This window comes from Colius striatus, unplaced genomic scaffold (assembly GCF_028858725.1).
Source record: "Colius striatus isolate bColStr4 unplaced genomic scaffold, bColStr4.1.hap1 scaffold_35, whole genome shotgun sequence".
NCBI classification, from domain to species: Eukaryota; Metazoa; Chordata; class Aves; order Coliiformes; family Coliidae; genus Colius; species Colius striatus.
Genome location: NW_026908519.1, coordinates 2,709,528 through 2,728,937, shown reverse-complemented (window position 1 = coordinate 2,728,937; position 19,410 = coordinate 2,709,528). Strand labels below are relative to the sequence as shown.

The window sequence follows — 19,410 nt, the reverse complement described above, 5'->3', positions numbered from 1 at the left end:
TATCGGGAGCAGTGAGCTAGGTCTGGGAAGAAAGGACGGATGGGGTGTGAGATCTTAAAGTGTCAGTTGTAATTCTCATCATCCTGCTCCCCTTTTGCTTTTATTCACTTTTGTTTCTTGTAGAATAAACTTTCCTATTTTCCTCTCTAAGTCGAGTACTGGAGTCTGTTTTGCCCGGAACTGTAATTGACAGTGAGCCCTCCCTGCCCTTGTCTTAATCCACAACAATCTTGCTTATCTTTTTACTCCCATTTTGCTGGAGCCTCTGCCATCCTAACGTATCAGGGGCAGAGAGGGTGGGGGTGAATGGGGTCACCGAGCGAGAGGCTGTTGTGGTGCTGCTGTGCTAGCTGGGCCAAACCACAACAGGGCATCTGGGTACTGTAGCAGTGCTCTGAGACATAACATAATATCTGGGCACTGAAAGGGGGCTCTGTGGCATCACAGCACCTGTGAGAACTGCAACAGTGCTCTATAACATCATATCACAACTGGAGATTGCTACAATGCTCTGTGACAGCATATCTCGACACTGCACCAGTGCTCTGTGACATCACAGCATATGTAGGCACTGGTAGGGGGCTGTGTGACATAACAGAATATCTCTGCACTACAACAGTGCTCCGTGAAATCACAGCACTCCAGGACATTGCAGATGGGTTCTGTGACATCACATCACCACTGGGCACTGCAACAGTGCTCTGTGACATCACAGCATATGTGCACACTGTAACAGGACTGTGTAACACAGCAGCACATCTGGGCATTGCAGCGGGGCTGTGTGACATGACAGCACGTCTGGTCACTGCAAAAGTGCTCTGTGACATCACAGGACGTCTGCGCACTGTAGCAGTGCTCTATGACTTCACAACATATCTGGGCATTGACGGGACTCTGGCATCACAGTAAAGGTGGGCACTGTAACAGTGCTGTATAAATTCATATCACAACTGCACATTGCTACATTTCTCTGTGACATCATATCTCGACACTGCAACAGTGCTCTGTGACATCATAGCATATCTAGGCACTGGAAGGGGGCTGTGTGATATAATAGAACATCTTGACACTGCAACAGTGCTCTGTGACTTTACATAATATCTGGGCACTGAAATGGAGCTGTGTCACATCACTACACATGTGGGCACTGCAGCAGTGCTCTATAACATCGTATCACAACTACACATTGCTTCAGTGTTCTGTGACATCACAGCATATCTCAACACTGCAACAGTGCACCGTGAAATCACAGCACTCCAGGACATTGCAGCTATGATCTGTGACATCACATCACCACTGGGCACTGCAACGGTGCTCTGTGACATCACAGGATGTCTGGGCACTGTAGCAGTGCTCTGTGAGTTCACATCATATCTGGGCACTGAAATAGGACTCTGTGCTATCACTGCAGATGTGGGCACTGCTACAGTGCTCTATGACATCACAGCAGTACTAGGCACTGCACCAGTGTTCTGTGACATCATAACATATCTAGGCACTGGAAGGAGGCTGTATGACATTATAGAACATCTTGGCACTGCAACAGTGCTCCGTGAAATCACAGCACTCCAGGGAACTGCAGCGGGGTTTTGTGATTTCATATCACCACTGGGCACTGCAATAGTGCTCTGTGAAATTACAAGACATCTGGGCAGTCCATCACTGCTCTGATATATAATAGCATATCTGGGCACTGCAATAGTGCTTTGTGACATCACAGGACGTCTGGGCACTGTAGCAGTGCTCTAAGACATAATATCATATCCTGGCAATGAAACGGGACTCTCTGGCATCACAGCACATGTGGGCACTGACACAGTGCTGTACAACTTCATATCACAACTGCACATTGCTACAGTGCTCTGTGAGAACACAGCATATCTCAACACTGCACCAGTGCTCTGTGACATCACAGCATATCTAGGGACTGGAAGGGGGCGATGTGACATCATAGAGCATCTTGGCACTGCAGCAGTGCTCCATGAAATCACAGCATTGCAGGGCACTGCAGCGGGGTTCTGTGACGTCACATCACCACTCGGAACTGCAACATTGGTCTGTGACATTAAAAGATGTAGAATCTTAGAATAATAGACTGGTGGGTGTTGGAAGGGACCTTTAGAGATCATCTAGTCCAACCTCCCAGCAGAAGCAGGTTCAGGTCGCATAGGAATGTGTCCAGGCAGGTCTTGAAGACCTCGAAGGAAGGAGCTTCCACAACTCCTCTGGGCAGCCTGTTCCACTGCTCCATCACTCTCATGGTGAAGTAGGTTTTTCTTATGTTTAGGTGGAACTTTTTGTGTTCCAGCTTCATCCCATCACCCCTTGTCCTGTTACTAGCTACTATAGAAAAGAGGAATGTCCCAACCTCCTGACACCCACCCTTTAGATATTTATAAATGTTAATAAGATCACCCCTCAGTCTCCTCTTCTCCAGACTAAACAGCCCCAGCTCCCACAGTCTTTCCTCGTATGAAAGATGTTCTATACCCTTGACCATCTTGGTGTCCCTGTGCTGGACTCTCTCCAGCAGTTCCCTGTCCCTCTTGAGCTGAGGAGCCCAGAACTGGACACAGAACTCCAGATGAGGCCTCAGCAGGGCAGAGTAGAGGGCAAGAAGAACCTCCCTCGACCTGCTGGTCACACTCTTCTTGATGCATCCCAGAATGCCATTGGCTTCTTGCCCACGAGGGTACATTACTGGCCTATATTTAGTTTATTATCAATCAGGTCTCCCAGGTCTCTCTCTGCAGAGTTGCTTTTCAGCAGTTCGACCCCCAGCCTGTCCTGGTGCATGGGGTTGCTCCTTCGACAGGTTGTGTGCCAGGCTGGCAGGGGGCTGCTCCTCGTGCCCAGGCTGTGCTCTCCTCACACTCTGCTCCCCCTGTTTCCCAGAGCGAGCGTGTTTGTGTGTAAGTTCTTTGGTGCCATCATCCCTGACACGATCCAGACCCCAGATGACAAGAGCTTGTGTCACCCTTGAACTGCACCAGTACCACCAGCTGCTAGAAAAAAGTCAGTATATACCCAAAAATCTGGTCACAAGAGCTTGGGGAGGAGTGGTGATCCCCCAGGGAGTGGTGATCAATGGCACAGAATCGAGTTGGAGGCCTGTGGCCAGTGGGGTTCCACAGGGATGGGTTCTGGGGCCAGTCTTGTTCAACGCCTTCATCAAGGACCTGGGTGAGGGGACAGAGGGACCCTCAGTGAGCTCCCTGATGGCACCAAACTGGGAGCACTGGCTGACTCCCCAGAGGCTGTGCTGCCAGTCAGTGAGAGCTGGACAGGCTGAGAGTTGGGCAGAGAGGAACCCGCTGAGGGTCACCAGGAGTAAGGGCAGAGTCCCCAGCTCCAGAGAGACAGGGAACGGCTGGAGAGAGGCAACACAGGGCTACTGAGATGCTGAGGGGATGGAACATGTGTGTGAGGAGGAAAGGCTGCGGGCCCTGGGGCTGTTTAGGTAAGAGGAGACTGCAGGGGGTTCTCATTAATACTGACAAATACATCACTGGTGGGTGTCAGGGGGCTGGGGCAGCACTTTTGTTCTGTTGTATCCAGTGACAGGACAAGGGCTGATGGAAAGAAGCTGCAACACAAAATGTCCCATTGAAACATGAGCAAAAGCTATTTCCGTGCTGAGGTGAGGGAGCCCTGGCCCGGGCTGCCCAGGGAGGCTGCGGAGGCTCCTTCTCGGCAGGTTTCCAAGCCCAGCTGGACACGCTCCTGTGTGACCTGATCTAGGTGGGACCCGCCTGAGATGGGGGTTGGGCTGGATGAGCTTTAGGGGTCGCTTCCAACTGCCACCGTTCTGTGACTGTTTTTAGTGACGGCCCTTCCAGCTGCCACCCTCGGGCGATTCTTACGCCTGTGCCCAGAGGTGATGATGCTGCGGGGCGGGAGCGGGACCGGGAGCACCGGCAGCCACGGGACAGGCGCCGCTTCCCCGCGGCCGCCCCGCGGACTCCATTTCCCGTCAGCGCCCGCGCCTCGCTGTCGCGCAAAGCCGCCGGCGGCAGCCGCGGTGCCTGCCGGGAGTCGTAGTCCCAGCGTGCCCCGCGCGGAGCCCGCGCCGCCGCTCGCGCTGCCGGGGGTCTCTCAGCGCGGGGGCGGCGCCGGCGGCTGCTCCCGGGGGTCCCGGCGGAGGCGGCTCCGGCCGTGTGGGGCGAGGAGGAGGCGGCCGAGCTCCCCACGGCTGAGCGCCGGGCGGCGAGCAGGTGCAGGATGGGGGCTCGTGGCCGGCGGTGAGCGCGGGCCGCGGGCGGGCCGGGGGGCGGCGGGAGGGCGGCGGGGAGGGGGCTCCGCAGCGGGCCGGGGGTGTCCGGTGAGGCGGGGCCGGGCGGAGGCGGCGGCGGGCCCGCGGCGGGCGGCGAGGCCCCGGGAGCCCGAGAGCCGCCCGCGGGCGCCGGTGGGGGGGAGGCGGCCGAACGCGGCTCCGCGGCGGCTCCTCGGGCCCCGGCGGCGGCGCGGAGCGGGGCGGGGGGAGGCGGGGCCGCGCCGTCCCTCCGTGCCGCGGGGGAAAGCGGGAGCGGGGCCCGGGCCCGGCGGGGGCTGCCGCCCGCGGCCCGCCCCGGCGCTGCCCCGCTCCGCTCTTCTGTTCGGGGTTTGACCCGCTCCCGCTTCCCCGCTGCAGCCGGGCAGCCGCGGCGGAGCGGGACGAGCCCCGGGCAGCCGGGAGCGACCGGGCTGGGCCCCGTTCTGCGGCGGGGAGTCCCGGGGGAGGCGGCCCCGGCGCTGGCAGCGGTCTGGGACACGCTTCGCTCACCCCAAAAACTGTGTGTCCCGCTCTTCCCCCGCCCCGCGTTATTTCCTTCGTGCTGTTGTGTTTAAACGCTGCTTGATGCGGTCCCATGGCGGGGGAGGGGGAGGGAAGTCCAGCCCCAGAGAGGGGTGACAACAGCTGAAAGGGTTCCTGGAGCCCTCCCGGGTCGGGAATCGCATCGGTAGTGCCGGGTCCCTCTCTCCAGCAGCTGACTTGGGGATTTCTTCTGAAGACACCTCTCTGGAGGGGACGGTGGCTGCAGCTCAGGAGAGAGCCACGGGGCTGTGGGGCGGCTGCCTCTGGCCTAGGTTCCTTTTGGGGCGGGAGGTTGCCACTTTGGCTCGGTGTCTCCGCTGCTGCTTCTCCCTCACAGGTAGTGTGAGCACGTTTGGGAGAAGCAAATGCAGAGCTGTGCTGAACAGTTGGTTGCCCCACAGGTTCTCATCTGAGTCAGGTGTTTTAAAGTGATATAAAGGGCTTTGAATTCCCTACAGGAAGCCCCGTGAGGGCCGTCAGTGGGAGGGGGCTCTTGGTCAGTGCTGTCTGCTCCTTGGGTTCATGTGGTGGGCACAGCTCTTTGCTCCTCTTCCCCCTGGGTGTGGTTGAACGTGTCCTACCCTCACCTCTGTGTGTCCTGCTACCCTCTGAACTGCGTCCATTGGGGTTTTATCTGTACTTCCAAGTCTACTTCTCCCTTGTGAATGCTTGTGGCAGGCAGGAAGGTGACAAAAGGAGTTGTGGTGGTGATTTGTCAGGTAGGTGCAAGGTTTTGGGCTCTCACTGAGTGTTGTCAGCACCCTCCTGCTCAGAGCCATCCCCTTCACCTAAACCACACACCATCAGTCACAGAAACAGCCCCCAGCAGAGGCACTTCCCAAACCAGCCTCTTGCAAAAAGCAAGGTGCTCACAGAAAGAGGAGAAGCTGGGAGGGTTTGGAAACATCTGGGGGTGAACTTTGTGAGTCCCTGTGCAGTGTTCCAGCTGGAGCTGCGAAAACCTTCTCCAAGCCTCGTTCCAGTGGGGTGTCTGACTGTCCCCAGCCCCTTTCTCTTGATGAGCTGAGTTGAAAGCCTTGTCCTCTTTTAGGGGACAGCCTGCAGGTTGCTGGTTGTTGACGTGCTCTGTGTTTGTGTTTCAGGGGCCCTGTGGGCGGTGGTGGAAGCGGCCAGCGCCGGCGCCTCAGTTCTCTGCCTGTGTGAGAAGGGAGATGCCAAGGTCACGGAAGAGACAGGCAAGATCTCCAAGAAGGAAAAGGAAATGAAAACAGGTGAGACCCATCCCCAAAGAGATTGTTTCCTTTTCACCCTTTGTTGTGTTTCGGGCTCCTGTTGGGCAGCTGGTGTGAATGGGCAAGGGCACAGAGAGCAGGGCTGTGGCTGGTGTAAGAAATGCTTCATTCTTCCCAGAAAGCCCAGTTTTAACCCAAATCCTGCTGCTGAAGCATCACTAATGAGCTTCAGCTTCCCAGCTGGATGCATTCAGTCATCCAGGATAGGCAAAAAGGGCATCCTGGCCTGGATTGGGAACAGTGTTGTCAGCAGGAGCAAGGAGCTGATCGTTGCCCTGGACTCGCCTTTGGTGAGGCTGCACCTCCAATACTGTGCTTGGTTCAGGGCCCCTCTCTACAAGAAGGACATGGAGGTGCTGGAGAGGATCCAGAGGCAGCTACCAAGCCAGGAAAGGATTTGGAGCACATCTCAGATGAGGAAGGACTCAGGGTTCTGGGGCTGTTTAGCCTGGAGAAAAGAAGGCTCAGGGGAGACCTTCTCGCTTTGTACAACTATTTGAAGCTGAAGAGAGATGAGGCTCAGTCTGTTCTGCCTGGTAACAAGCAACAGAACAAGAGGAAACAGCCTCAAGTTGTGCCAGGGGAGGTTCAGGCTGGATATGAGGAGGAATTTCTTTGCTGACAGGGTTGTCAGGCCTTGGAACAGCTGCCCAGGGAGCTGCTGGAGTCACCGTCCCTGGAGGGGTTTCAGAGCCGGGTGGGTGTTGCACTGAGGGAAATGGGCTGGTGGGTGATGGGGCTGGGACAGAGGCTGCACTCCAAGAGCTGAAAGGTCTCTCCCAGCTGAAATGATCCTGTGACTGTGTGATGCCTGTGAAGTGATGTGTCTGTGTTGGGCTGTGCGGGGCTCTGCAGGGAAGGCCGCGTCCGGCCATGACTGTGGCAGCTGGAGGCAGGGCCTGGCTGCCCCCCACAGAGTCACAGAATGATGGGGCTTGTCAGGAACCTTTAGAGATCCTTCAGCCCAACCCCCTGCTAAAGCAGGTTCTGCTTTGTCAGGGGCACAGGAACGTGTGCAAGTGGGTTTGGAAACCTGCCGAGAAGGAGCCTCCACACCCTCCCTGGGCAGCCTGGGCCAGGGCTCCCTCACATTAACAGGGAAATATGTTCCTTATGTTTAAATGGAAGCTCCTCCTAAAGTCCACAGGGGATACTTGCAGCAGCTTTTCACAGAAGCCTGTGTTTGCCCACGGGATAGAAAGCAGGGGAATCTGGGGCACTTGTGGCAGGTTCTGTCCCTTCCCTGCCCCTTTGACCATGTGGCAGGATGGAGCTCAGCCCAGACAGCACCGTGCCGGGGTTCCTCTCTGCCTGGACACACTCTGTGTCCAGGCTTTGACCCTAAGCTGTTCCTGCTTTACTTCCTTGGCCTGTTGTTGTTCTGTGGGGACAGGCTGAGCAGGTATCACCTCCTTCACCCCGTGAGCTGGGGACAAGGAGGGCTGCGTGGGCAGTGCCCGTTGGCTCTGCAGGGCAAGGGCTCAGCAGCTGGGGGCAGGTAGCCACAGCTGCCCACTGCCTGTCCTCAACTTGCCATCTCCTCTGCTAGGAAGGTGCCGGGTCCTTGTTGCTGTTCCGAGGGTGGTGTTTCTCACAGACCCTGCGGCAGCTGATCTTCAAGATGCTGCAGGAGATCTGCAGCCTACTGGCAGTACCTCCTAGGTAGGCACCGAGCCCTTTGGACTGGCTGTTTCTGCACTGCGTGTGTCTCCTCCTGGAGCTGCAAGGTGCTGCTGGAACAGCCGGGGCTTGCTGCCCCCGTGGCTGCCGCAGCCGCTGCCCTGGTGCTCTGAGAGACGTGGGCTCCGGCGTCAGGTTTCCCTGCAGCGCTGCGGGTGCAGCTCAGCAGCTCCTGTCAGCCCCGCTGAGCCTGCCGGGCGCTGCCTGCCCCATGCTTCTGCTCTCCCGCAGGCTACCTGCTGCTTTGGGGCTTCATGGCCTTGGGTGTGTGCTCCAGGAACGGCCCAGTGGAGAACCAGCGCAGCATCTGTCGCCTCTGCTGGGGCCTGCAGCTCCTGCTCACGGCTCAGGCATCCAGCTCCATTCTGTGTCCTTGCCTGTGCTGCTCACTGTCGCCTGCACCGAGAACATCGAGCACGTGGCCTCTTGGGCTTCTGCTGCCCACAGGGCAGAACTCTCAGCGCCCTGGCTGGCTCCTGGTGCCCCTCTGGTTTTACAGATGGGGAGAGGGGGGCACAGAAGGTGGGGGCTGTGTGGAAGCCGGGCGTGCTGGGCGGGAAGGGCAGATACCGCTTGGTCCCGGCACTGAAACGCTCCTCCCCGTGTGCCAGGGCCTGGCAGGAGGCTGCCGGGCACGTGTGTGCAATGACGCTGCTCTGGGACTTCCAGGTTTGCTGTGTTTCTGTGCACCAGCTGTCACCTCAGCCATGGAGAGATCACTGCTGGGAAGCTGGAGCACGGCCTGGGCAGCAGCTTCCTTGAGGAGCAGCTCTTGAAGAAGAACTCCTGCCCCTGGAGTGCCCCAACCAGCTGGCCCAGACCTCAGTCTCGCCACTGCTGGGCCTTTTGCTGTGTGTTTGTTTCCCCTCCAGGCTTCATTCCCCTGCTGTGTCTGCCTTTTCCTCCCTGCTCTCTTTTCCGCCTGCTTCTGTGTTCTTCCATCCCCTCTGTGGGTTCAAGACTGTTCCTGGTTTTAATAAAGATGTATTTTGTAGCTAATGAGACAGTCTGTAATTCAATGAGTATCAGAGAATCACAGAATCACAGAAGGTATGAGTTGGAAGGGACCTGTAGTGATCATCCAGCCCAACCCCCTGCAGAAGCAGCTCCCACCTAGATCAGGTCACGCGGGAACTGTGTCCAGGTTAGTCCTGAAGAGCTCCAAGGAAGGAGCCTCTACACCCTCCCTGGGCAGCGTGGGCCAGGGCTCCCTCACCCCCTCAGTCTCTTCCACACTAAACAGCTGCAGGTTCTGCAGCCTTTCCTCATATGGAAGATGCTCCAGTCCCCTGATCATCTTGGTGGCCCTGCACTGGCCTCTCTCCAGCAGTTCCATGGAACTGTGGAGCCCAGAGCTGGACACCTCCAGATGAGAGGGGGAGCAGAATCTCCCTCAATGTGCTGCCCACACAGGCTGCCATTGGCTTCTTGCCCACGAGTGCACGTTGCTGCTCATGGTCAGTTTATTATCACGCAGCATTCCCAGGTCTGTCTCTGCAGAGCTGCTCTCCATCAGGTCACCCTGAGCCTGTCCTGGTGCAGGGGGTTGTTCCTCCCCAGCTGCAGGACTCTGCCCTTGTCCTTGTTGAACCTCATCAGGTTCCTCTCTGCCCAACTCTCAGCCTGTTGAGATCCCTCTGACTGGCAGCACAGCCTCTGGGGAGTCAAGCAGTGCTCCCAATTTGGTGCCATCAGGGAGCTCACTGAGGGTCCCTCTGTCCCCTCACCCAGGTCCTTGATGAAGGCGTTGAACAAGACTGGCCCCAGAACCCATCCCTGTGGAAACCCACTGGCCACAGGCCTCCAACTCGATTCTGTGCCATTGATCACCACTCTGGGGGATCACCACTCCTCCCCAAGCTCTTGTGACCAGACTCAAGATTTTTGGGTATCTACTGGGCTTTTTCTAGCAGCTGGTGGTACTGGTGCAGTTCAAGGGTGACACAAGCTCTTGTCATCTGGGGTCTGGATCGTGTCAGGGATGATGCCACCAAAGAACTTACACACAAACATGCTCACTATGGGAAACGGGGGGAGCAGAGTGTGAGGAGAGCACAGCCTGGGCACGAGGAGCAGCCGCCTGCCAGCCTGGCACACAACCTGTTGATGAAGTTGCCCAAGTTGAGCAGCTGCAGGTTGTTGCTGAGCAGGAGGTGGTTCCCTGTACCGGCCAGGGCCAGGGCCAGTCAGCTCGGGGTTGGACCCGCTGCTGCCCAAGGCCTGGCCAGCAAGTGATGGAGGTAAAGCTTCTGTGATGAATGGACTGGAGAAGGGGAAGAAGTTGCTGCAGCAGAAGGGAGTGAGAAAGTGAGAACAACATGTCAGGGGTGCCTGTATGTGGGTGTGAGGTGACATCACTGCAGTGCCCCCCATGGGGCCATCCCAGGGGCCAGGAGCTGCGATTGGCGTCTCTGCGAGGCCGAAGGAGCAGCCCCGGCAGGAGCAGTGGGGCTGGGGGTGTGTCGGGGCCCCGCGGGGCTGTGCCTAGGCTGGGTGCCAGGAGGAAACCTCAGGCTTCCTGGCCGGGCGCTGTGGGGGAAGCGCAGCGAGTGCTGCGAGGCCACGGGGGCTGCGGTTTGTGCAGCTGCAGCTGCAGCTCCCGATGCATCTGCCTGCAGGGAACAACGGCCCCTGGGGGACACGGGGACGGCTGGGGACACGCTGGGGCCTCTCCTGCTGCCGGGCTGGGGACGTGTCCCAGCGCGGCTCCTGCCGGGGCCCTGTCCTGAGGCTCTCCAGGAGGGATGTTCCTGCAGGCCGGGGCTGCAGCTCTGCCCCCAGCCCAGGGCTGTCCCACAGGGGCTGCAGCAGGGCAGGGGCTGTTCCCTTTCCACCCCGACACAGAGCCAGTGCAGCCCCACAGCTCGGGGCTGGAGGACACAGCCCTCGTGGGTTCTCTGATGAGTGTAGCCCTGGGGATGCTCAGTGCTCCCAGTGCTCCCAGTGCTCCCAGTGCTCCCAGTTGAGGGCCTGGAGACCCATTTCCCCTCTGCGCCTGCCTCAGCCCATAACTCTGCCCCATGGCAGCAGCCGTGGCACCTGCATTGGGACCGTGGTGTCCCTCATATATGGGCATGAAGGGCACTGGAGAAGCTCATTGGCGGGCTGAGCTGTGTCAGAGGGGAGAGAGCTCCTGATCACATCTCAAAAGGTGCTGCTGCTTGGATTGGCTCCTGCAGCTGCGTTGGCATCTCTCAGAGATCTCACCCTCCCATCAGCAGCAGCCCCACGAGGGTGCGGGAGCCGTGCCGGGGAGTGGGGAGCAGCAGGGCTGTGCCCGCGGGGCAGGAGGCTCAGGATGGTCACGGAGGGACTCCTGTGGCCTCGGGTGCTGTGGCCGCTCCTCGGGCTGCAGCTGTGCAGGGGTAAGTGCTGGCTCCCTTGTCCCACAGCCCAGGGCCAGTGGGCACCAGCGTGCTCATCGGGATACCTCTGGCAATAGGGTTTCCTCACGGGTGCCGCTGGGACGAGGGGCAGAAGGTGCTCAAGGGAGTGGATGCTGTGCCTGTGTGGGTGGGAGAGGGAGGTGTGGGGCTGGGGCACGGGGCCATACGGGGGTTGCTGTGCTGGGGAGGAGAGAGGGGGCATGGGAAAGGGGGGGTTGTATTAGTGGGGATGTACTGCAGGCTGTGGGGCTGTGAATGGTACAGCAGGTCTGCTACTGGGCAGCCTCAGCCCTTTGCAGAGCTGCGGAGAAAAGGGACCCCCAGACTGCCCCAGGGACAGCCCAGGATGGGGAGGGCTGTCCCTCAGGTGCCTTTACCTCTGCCTGGGCAGTGGGGACCCCAGAGCTGTAGTGTGCAGCTCAGTGCTCTCCTGACCAGCCCCGTGTTGGCGTTTCAGGGGCTGCAGAGTTGAGGCTGGTGGATGGTGGCAGCCGCTGCGCTGGGAGAGTGGAGGTGGAACACAAGGGACAGTGGGGCACTGTCTGTAGTGTCAACTGGGACTTGAAAGATGCTGCAGTGGTTTGCAAGCAGCTGGGATGTGGATCTGCTGTTCGAGCTTTTTGGAATGCACATTTTGGACAAGGATCTGGCCCCATTTGGTTGGTTGATGTTCAGTGTCGTGGCTCCGAGTCTGCCCTGTCCAACTGTACACACAGCGGATGGGGTGAGAACAACTGTGGTCACAGCTGGGATGCTGGAGTGAGCTGTTCAGGTAAGAGGCCAGAAAGGGACCTGACTGTGCCCTCCAGGAGCAATGAGAGTGTGTGAGAGCAGGGTCCAGGCTGGCTGGTCACATTGCCAAGCTGCAGCTGGTGTTGCTGGTGTCTCCAGTCCTGACAAAGGACAATAGGAACCCAGTCCGGGTTCTCACCCCAAACCTGGGCCCTGAGGTTGCTCAGCCCACTCTCAGTCAGTGCCTGGCCTGCCTCCTCCCTGCCCCATTGTGTCTCAGTTCCCATCTTCCTCCTCCCACTCAGCCAGGAGCAGTCTGGCATTGCCACGGGCCAGGTCCCACCACGCCAGAGGCACCCACAGCGTCTCATGCAGCCACCCACAGCCCTGGGGAATGGCAGGAGATAACAAGGGACTTTGGGGCTATTGGCACCTTACTCCTCTGCCAGGGTGACCCCTGAGCTGCAGCCCACAGAGTCACAGCCCCATGCAGTTGAGGTGACCTGTTGCTGCAGCTTTCCTGCCTATCCCAGCCCCAGCTGCCCTGTGCCACAGGACCTGTGCCAGCGCTTGCACTGTCCTCAGTGCCCGTCCTTGCCCTGAGAGGTGCTGCAGCCCAGGGCTGCTCCTGGTGTGTTTGTGCCACCAGCACCCACTGGGAACTGCTGGGGGGCTTGTGGGGCACTTTGTGGCCTCCTTGGAGATGAGGTGGGATCAGGGCAGGTAACTGCCAGCAGGTGCTGGGAACTCACATGGGGCTTTGTCTGCTCCAGGGTTTGTCCGGCTGGTTGGAGGGGACAATGACTGCTCAGGACACGTGGAGATCCGTAAGGGGAATAAGTGGAGAAGTGTCTGTGCCTCAGCCTTTGGTGCCAGAGCTGCTGCTGTGGTCTGCAGGGAGCTGCAGTGTGGGGCAGCCCTGAACATCCGAGGGGCAGCTCGTGATGGAACCAGCGCCGGTGCCATGTGGGACAAAGAGCTGCAGTGTGCAGGGAATGAACCCTTCCTCCAGTTGTGCCCCAGGGAGACCCCCAGAGACCATCTCTGCACCCCCAGAGCTGCTACTTGGCTCAGCTGCACACGTAAGGACTCTCACTGGGGTGTAAAACACCAGGGATGTGCTGGGGACAGGGCAGCGGGGCAGGGACCGTGCTGGGCCTGAGGACAGAGGGGCTGATGTGGGGTCTGCAGCCCCACAATGATGCGGGAAGAGGTGGAGGAGGAGGATGGCAGCTCTCCTCCATCTGACCTCTCCCCAGCTCCTGAAGGAGCCAGAGCACAAGTCCATCCCCTTCCATTCTTGTCTGTCACAGGGTTTGCAGGGTTCAGGCTGGTGAACGGCAGCACGGCGTGCGAGGGGAGGGTGGAGCTGCACGTGCAGGGGACCTGGGGCAGCCTCTGTGCCTCCCGCTGGCACCTCTCCGACGCCCACGTCCTCTGTGGTCACCTGGGCTGTGGCTTTGCCGTGTCCCTTCCCAGAGGAGGGAGTTTTGGGAGAGGAACGGGCCCCGTCTGGAGAGACTCGTTCCACTGCAGTGGGACTGAAGCCCACCTGGGACAGTGCCCAGTGACCGTGCTGGGGGCCTCCCCATGTTCCCATGAGGATGCTGCTGCTGTCGTCTGCTCAGGTGAGGGCTGACAAACCCTGGATTCGCTCCTTTGTCTCCTGGCATGACAGCAGCCCAAGGCAGGGGACCCCGGGGCACGTCCAGGCTGCACTTCCCCCTGCAGAAGCCCTGAGGGCTGCAGAGAGACATTGTCCCTGTCCCCTAGGGCAGCCCCAAGGGCCACCTCCAGGCTCAGGCTCCTCTGATGTCCCTCGGGGTGCTGGGTGCGGGACAGGGCTGTGGGGCTCAAACCACCCCTCTGGCTGCAGACAGCCCTGTCCCAGCAACACAGAAATAGCCCCAGGCATGATCTCAGCCCCACGGGGCTGCCTGGCTGCCCCCAGCAGCAGCAGCAGAGCAGGGGGTGAGGCACAGAGCCAGGCTGGGGCTTCTGGTGAGCACCAGCCCCAAAGCTGTCCTTTCTGCTGGGGCAGCCTCCTCAGCTCTGCTCCCTGCCAGGGACACTGGCTGCCAGGGCCCATCTCCAGCAGAGAACCAATGGCTTAGGTTGGAAAAGGCCTTGAAGCTGCTGCAGTCCCAGCCCTGCCCTCACCCTGCCAAGCCCACCAGCAGCTTCAGGGGCTTTTGCTGCCAGCCCAAAGGGTTGTGTGAGTCCATGATTGGTGATTCCACAACTCCCCAGGCCCCGCTGGCTCCGGGTCCCTGCGGCTGGTGGGGGGAGGGAGCCGGTGCGCCGGGCGAGTGGAGATCTTCCAGCGCGGGACGTGGGGCAGAGTCCTGTCTGAGCAGTGGGCCGTGGCGGAGGCCCGTGTGGCGTGTCGGCAGCTGCGGTGCGGAGAGGCAGAGACGGCCTACAACCCGCCCAAGGCCGAGCGAGGGCCGGGCCCCGTGGGGCTGCGAGGGGTGCGGTGCCAGGGGCACGAGGCCCAGCTGAGCCTCTGCAGCACCTCCCCGACTGAGGCCGCGCCGGCGGCCGGCATCGCCGAGGACGTGGGGGTGGTTTGTGAGGGTGAGTGTCCCCACGGGCCCCCCGGGGCACAGAGTGGGTGGGCAGCCGGCCCCCGCCACCATCTGGGCTCCGTCCCCGACGCAGGGAGCCGGCGCGTGCGGCTGGCGAACGGGCCCGGGCGCTGCGCCGGGAGAGTGGAGATCTACTCCCAGGGCAGCTGGGGCAGCGTCTGCGACGACGGCTGGGACCTGCCCGATGCCGCCGTCGTGTGCCGGCAGCTGGGCTGCGGAGGGGCCGTGCGGGCGCCGGGCTCTGCCGCCTTTGGGGAGGGCTCCGGGCACATCTGGCTGGACGGCGTCAACTGCTCCGGGGCCGAAGCCGCTCTCTGGGACTGCCCGGCCGGGCCCTGGGGGCGGCACGACTGCGGGCACAAAGAGGACGCCGGAGCCGTCTGCTCAGGTGTGTGGCGGGAGCCCAGGGCCCGGGGCACAGACTGTTCCTGGCTGCCTCTGAGCTCCCGCCCCAGCCCAGCCCAGGGACGGCCACGCAGGGTCCCCTCCGTGCCCCGGGCTCCCTGTGCTGCTCCGCCGTGGCCCAGGCCCAGCGGGAAGGGCAGGGCCGTGTGTCCATCACAGACATGCCTGTGCCCGTGGCTGCAAAGGGGCACTTTGCCCGGCTGAGGGGCCGGGGGGAGCGGGGCTGTCCCTGCTCCCAGAGCCCCAGACCAGCCCCTTCCCCTCTGGGGCCTTTCCTCCCAGAGTTCACGGCCCTGAGGCTGGAGAACAGCGACGGCTGCTCCGGGCGCCTGCAAGTTTTCTACAACGGGACTTGGGGCAGCGTTTGCTCCAACTCCATGACCCCCAAAACTGTGTCACTGGCGTGCGAGGAGCTGGGCTGCGGGAAGGAAGGGACCCTGGAGATACAATGGCCACGGGGCAGAGTGTCTGGCCCCGCCTGGCTGGACCATGTGGAGTGTGAGGAGAGACACGGCTCCTTCTGGCTATGTCCCTCCGATCCCTGGAACCCGCGGTCGTGCGACGAGCTGCGAGATGTGACCCACATCACCTGCCGTGGTAATTCTGAGCTGCATGGGCACCAGTATCCACCCAGCAATTCCTCCCTGCTGGCTGGGATAAGCACTGGGGTGGCAGCGGGAGCAGGGCAGGGATTGTCCCCTGTGCTGGGCTCTGGTGAGGCTGCAGCTCGAGGGGTGTGTTCAGTGCTGGGTCCCTCACTCACTGTCAGAGGGACACTGAGGGGCTGGAGCTTGGCCAGAGCCAGACAGCGGAGCTGGGGAAGGGGCTGGAGCAAAAGGGGCTGGGGAGGCGCTGAGGGAATGGGGGAGTTGAGCCTGGAGAAGACGAGACTGAGATGAGACAGGAGTAGTCTGTGCAAAACCTTGCCAGGAGATGGACTGATGTTAGGGTCGGTCTCTTCTCTCTAGTAATGAATGACAGGACAAGAGGAAAGGGTCTCAAGTTGCCCCAGGGGAGGTTGAGATTGGAGCTGAGGCAGAACTGTTTCCCTGAGAGGGTTGTCCGCCCCCTGTGCCAGGCTGCCCAGGGAGGTGGGGGAGTCCTCATCTCTGGAGGGATCCCAAAGCTGAGGTGCTGAGGGTTGTGGGTCAGTGGTGGGATGGGCAGGGTGAGGGGAGGGCTGGGACTCCAGCAGCCTCAGGGGCTTTTCCTACCCAAATGATTCCACGACTCCATGTTTCTCTGATCTCCTTCTGCAGGGACACGGCCCGAAATGACCCCAACCCCGGGCTCCCCGTGCCCCAACGCCACGAGCTGCACAGGTAGGGAGCTGCTCCTCTGCTGCCCCTCTGGCCTGGCAGGACTGTGCCCACCGTCCCGCTGCCCTGGCAGCTCTGTGCCTCCTGCAGACAGGGACAGGATCCGCGCCGTGGGAGGAGAGGACGGCTGCTCGGGCCGGGTGGAGCTGTGGCACCGCGGCTCCTGGGGGACGGTGTGCGACGACACGTGGGACGTGCGGGATGCCGAGGTGGCCTGCAGGCAGCTGGGCTGTGGGCCCGCCGTGGCTGCCCTGCCCGAGGCTGCCTTTGGGGAGGGCACGGGCCCCATCTGGCTGGAGCAGGTGGGGTGTCGGGGCACAGAGGCGGCTCTGCAGCACTGCTGGGCCTGGCCCGGGGACCGCGGGCTCTGCCGGCACAAGGAGGACGCGGCCGTGCGCTGCGCGGGTGAGTGCAGGGGCTGCAGCTCTGCCCGGGACACTGCATGGAGCTGGGGCAGGTCCCATCCTGCCCTCAGAGCTCTGGAGAGCGAGGCTGTTCCTGCAGAGCGTGGCAGCCTGGTCCCATGTCGACAGCAGCTTCTGTGGGGCTGGATGTCCTCCAGCTGCTGCCCGGCCAGGCTCTGCAGCCCCCAGGGGCACTTCTGGACCTTGGAGTCCTGGTTGATAAACTGAACATGAGCCAGGAACGTGCCCTCATGGGCAAGAAGGCCAATGGTATCCTGAGGGCATCAGGAAGAGGGTGGGCAGCAGGTCGAGAGAGGTTCTACTTCCCCTCTGCTCTGCCATATCTGGTGGGGCGTCATCTGGAGTCCTGTGTCCAGTTCTGGGCACCCCAGCTGCAGAGGGACAGGGAACTGCTGGAGAGAGGCCAGTGCAGGGCCAGCAAGATGATGAGGGGACTGGAATATCTTCCTTATGAGGAAAGGCTGTGGGGCCTGGGGCTGTTTAGTCTGCAGGAGGCTGTGGGGAGATCTCATTAACACTGACAAGTACCTAAAGGGTGGGTGTCATGGGGATGAGGTGACATTTTTTCTGCAATGTCCAGTCACAGGACAAGGGGTAATGGACAAAAGCTGCAAAACAAAAAGCTCCACTAAAACGCAAAGAGAAACTCTTACACTATTAATGTGAGGGAACCCTGGCCCAGGCTGCCCAAGGAGGGTGTGGAGGCTCCTTCTCCAAACCCACCTGGACACATTCCTCTGCCCCCTGAGCAAGGGAAACCTGCTGTAGCAGGATGTGAGCTGGATGAGCTCTGGAAATCCGTTCCAACCCCCACTATCCTATGAGTCTCTGAACTCCCAGGCTGCTGATGCTGCCCTGGCCAAGGCTCAGAGCAGGGCCCTGGGCTCTGCCGCAGCCCCCTGAGCAGCCCTGTGGAAGGGGTGGTTCAGGGGGGCTGTGCCAGGGGTGTCTGCACACACAGGCCAGGTAAGGGTGGAGGCTCCTGGTACCCACATACCCCCCTCTTAGCTCATCTCTCCTTCTCCTCCTCTGCAGCTGCGCCCAGGACAGCAGCACTGACCCCTCGAGCAGGTGACGTGTCCTTCCCATCAGCAACGAGTCTCCTCAAGACCAGGCTGTGACCCAGCCAGAGGGAAGGGGATCCTCACTGGGGGGAAACTCCCACGAGGAGGCAGCGGGTTATGGGTGCTGGGGGTGGGGAGGGCTGTGAGTTGCCCACGGTATGATGGGGGTCAGGGCTGGGTGCTCCAGCCCCCCAGTGCTCCTTGGCCTGGTGCTTCCCTCTGTGTGTCGCTGCCTGTGCAGATCCCACTCGGGGCCACCCGACCAGCAGCAGAAGTGTCTCATTGCCCATCATCATGTGCATGATCCTGGGAGCCCTTGTCTGCCTGCTGCTGGTCCTCCTGGCCTGGAGAGTGCTCAGCGCCAGGGCTGAGCGCAGAGGTGGGTCCTGCCCCACGCTGCCACGGGAAGGTGCCTCTTGGCAGGGCCAGGGCGCTGTGGGGTGTGTGTGTCAGCACAGGCAGAGCTGGGGGCACAGGCGTGTGCTGCTGCTGTGCCTCTGACTGCCTGACGATGGGCCAGCAGCAGCCAGGGGAAGAGAGTCCCGAGAGGGGGGAGTTGGGGATGGGGCGAGAAATGGCCAGAGCTGGGCTGGGGCAGATGGGCACAGGAGGAATGCAGGGCAGCAGGGTCCATCCCCGTGGTGTCAGGCCCCAGGCTGCTCCTCTGCCCAGCCCTCAGCTCCCCGTGGCAGTGCAGGGGCTGTGTTATGGATCCGTGGGGCAGAGAGGGGGCAGCTGCGGAGGGGAGAGAAGGTGGGAACTGCCTGTCCCTGAGCCAGAACAGCCTCTATCCACAGGCTCCCAGACAGCCCTGGAGCCCTTCCCTGAGGCCGTGTACCAGGAGATCAGTTACAGCCCAGTGTGGGAGGAGCAGGCGAGATTTAACCCATCAGGTGGGTCTGGGTCCATCCCTGGGGGCTCTGTCCCCTGGTCCCCAGCTGCAGCTGACTCCCTGCAGCCCCCAGGCCCAAGGTCCCTGCAGCAATGTGGGGAGAGCAGAGAGGTCCTGGCCCAGGACAGAAGCTTCCTCCCCATCAGCTCTGCCCACCCCAGCTGGGTTTGTCCCAGGGCACAGGGTCAGTCCTGGGCCCTCCTCCCCACTCAGCCCTGGCTTTGTGGGTCACTTCTCCAGGCTCCTATTCGGAGGGGTCCCTGACCAAGCTGCAGCCCCATCACATGGACAGCGAGGAGGAAGATGGTCTGGGGTCAGCACGAGGTAATGGGGGGCAGGAAGGGGTTGCTGACTCATCGCTGCAGACTTGGGATGGACAGTGGCCCCCCTGAGTGCCACCATCAGAGTTGGGGAGCAGATGGGGATCTCCTGTGCCGCTGCAGCCACCAGTGCCCGAGCCCTGTGTCCCTGCGCTACCTCCCGTCCTCTTCTCTGCACGATGCATCTTCTCACCAACCTCGGCTCCTTTCTGCTTCCAGATGTCCCTGTCCTGCCCAGAGGTGGCCCAGCAGATGGCTATGATGATGCCAGGGAGGTTTCTGACCCTGGGGAGGACCTTGTGTCTGGGCAGAGAGGCTGGGAAGTGCCCAGGGCAGCGGAGGAGGGAGCAGGGCCCAGGGACGCACCTGGAGGTGAGGGGATGGGGATGAGGGACAGGACGGGTGGAGGGGGACTCAGCATCTCTGAAGTGGTGAGGAGAGGGAAGGAAGGAGATGTCCAAATGTGCTACAGTCTGCCTTGCTGCTTTGCAGAGACAAAGCTGTGCTCCCAGAGCAGTGCCGGGGCCCCTGGAGCTGAGGGAGATGCCCAG

The 19,410-nt window shown here is 60.9% G+C and overlaps 1 protein-coding gene across 1 annotated transcript in view; it reads left to right on the top strand.

Annotated features, from left to right (window-relative positions):
* Positions 1 to 19,410, top strand: part of LOC133629269 (scavenger receptor cysteine-rich domain-containing protein SCART1-like) — a 60,225-nt gene that overhangs the window by 10,853 nt on the left and 29,962 nt on the right. Inside the window, exons 2-18 of the mRNA XM_062019924.1 lie at positions 3,840 to 4,037; positions 4,631 to 4,740; positions 5,899 to 6,027; positions 7,960 to 8,095; positions 11,121 to 11,254; positions 11,572 to 11,886; positions 12,620 to 12,928; positions 13,160 to 13,474; positions 14,097 to 14,423; positions 14,508 to 14,822; positions 15,122 to 15,436; positions 16,099 to 16,161; positions 16,249 to 16,563; positions 17,619 to 17,654; positions 17,889 to 18,026; positions 18,445 to 18,540; positions 18,780 to 18,852. Of these exons, the coding sequence (XP_061875908.1) occupies positions 3,840 to 4,037; positions 4,631 to 4,740; positions 5,899 to 6,027; positions 7,960 to 8,095; positions 11,121 to 11,254; positions 11,572 to 11,886; positions 12,620 to 12,928; positions 13,160 to 13,474; positions 14,097 to 14,423; positions 14,508 to 14,822; positions 15,122 to 15,436; positions 16,099 to 16,161; positions 16,249 to 16,563; positions 17,619 to 17,654; positions 17,889 to 18,026; positions 18,445 to 18,540; positions 18,780 to 18,852 (3,324 nt within the window). The remainder of the gene's footprint in view (positions 1 to 3,839; positions 4,038 to 4,630; positions 4,741 to 5,898; positions 6,028 to 7,959; positions 8,096 to 11,120; positions 11,255 to 11,571; positions 11,887 to 12,619; positions 12,929 to 13,159; positions 13,475 to 14,096; positions 14,424 to 14,507; positions 14,823 to 15,121; positions 15,437 to 16,098; positions 16,162 to 16,248; positions 16,564 to 17,618; positions 17,655 to 17,888; positions 18,027 to 18,444; positions 18,541 to 18,779; positions 18,853 to 19,410) is intronic.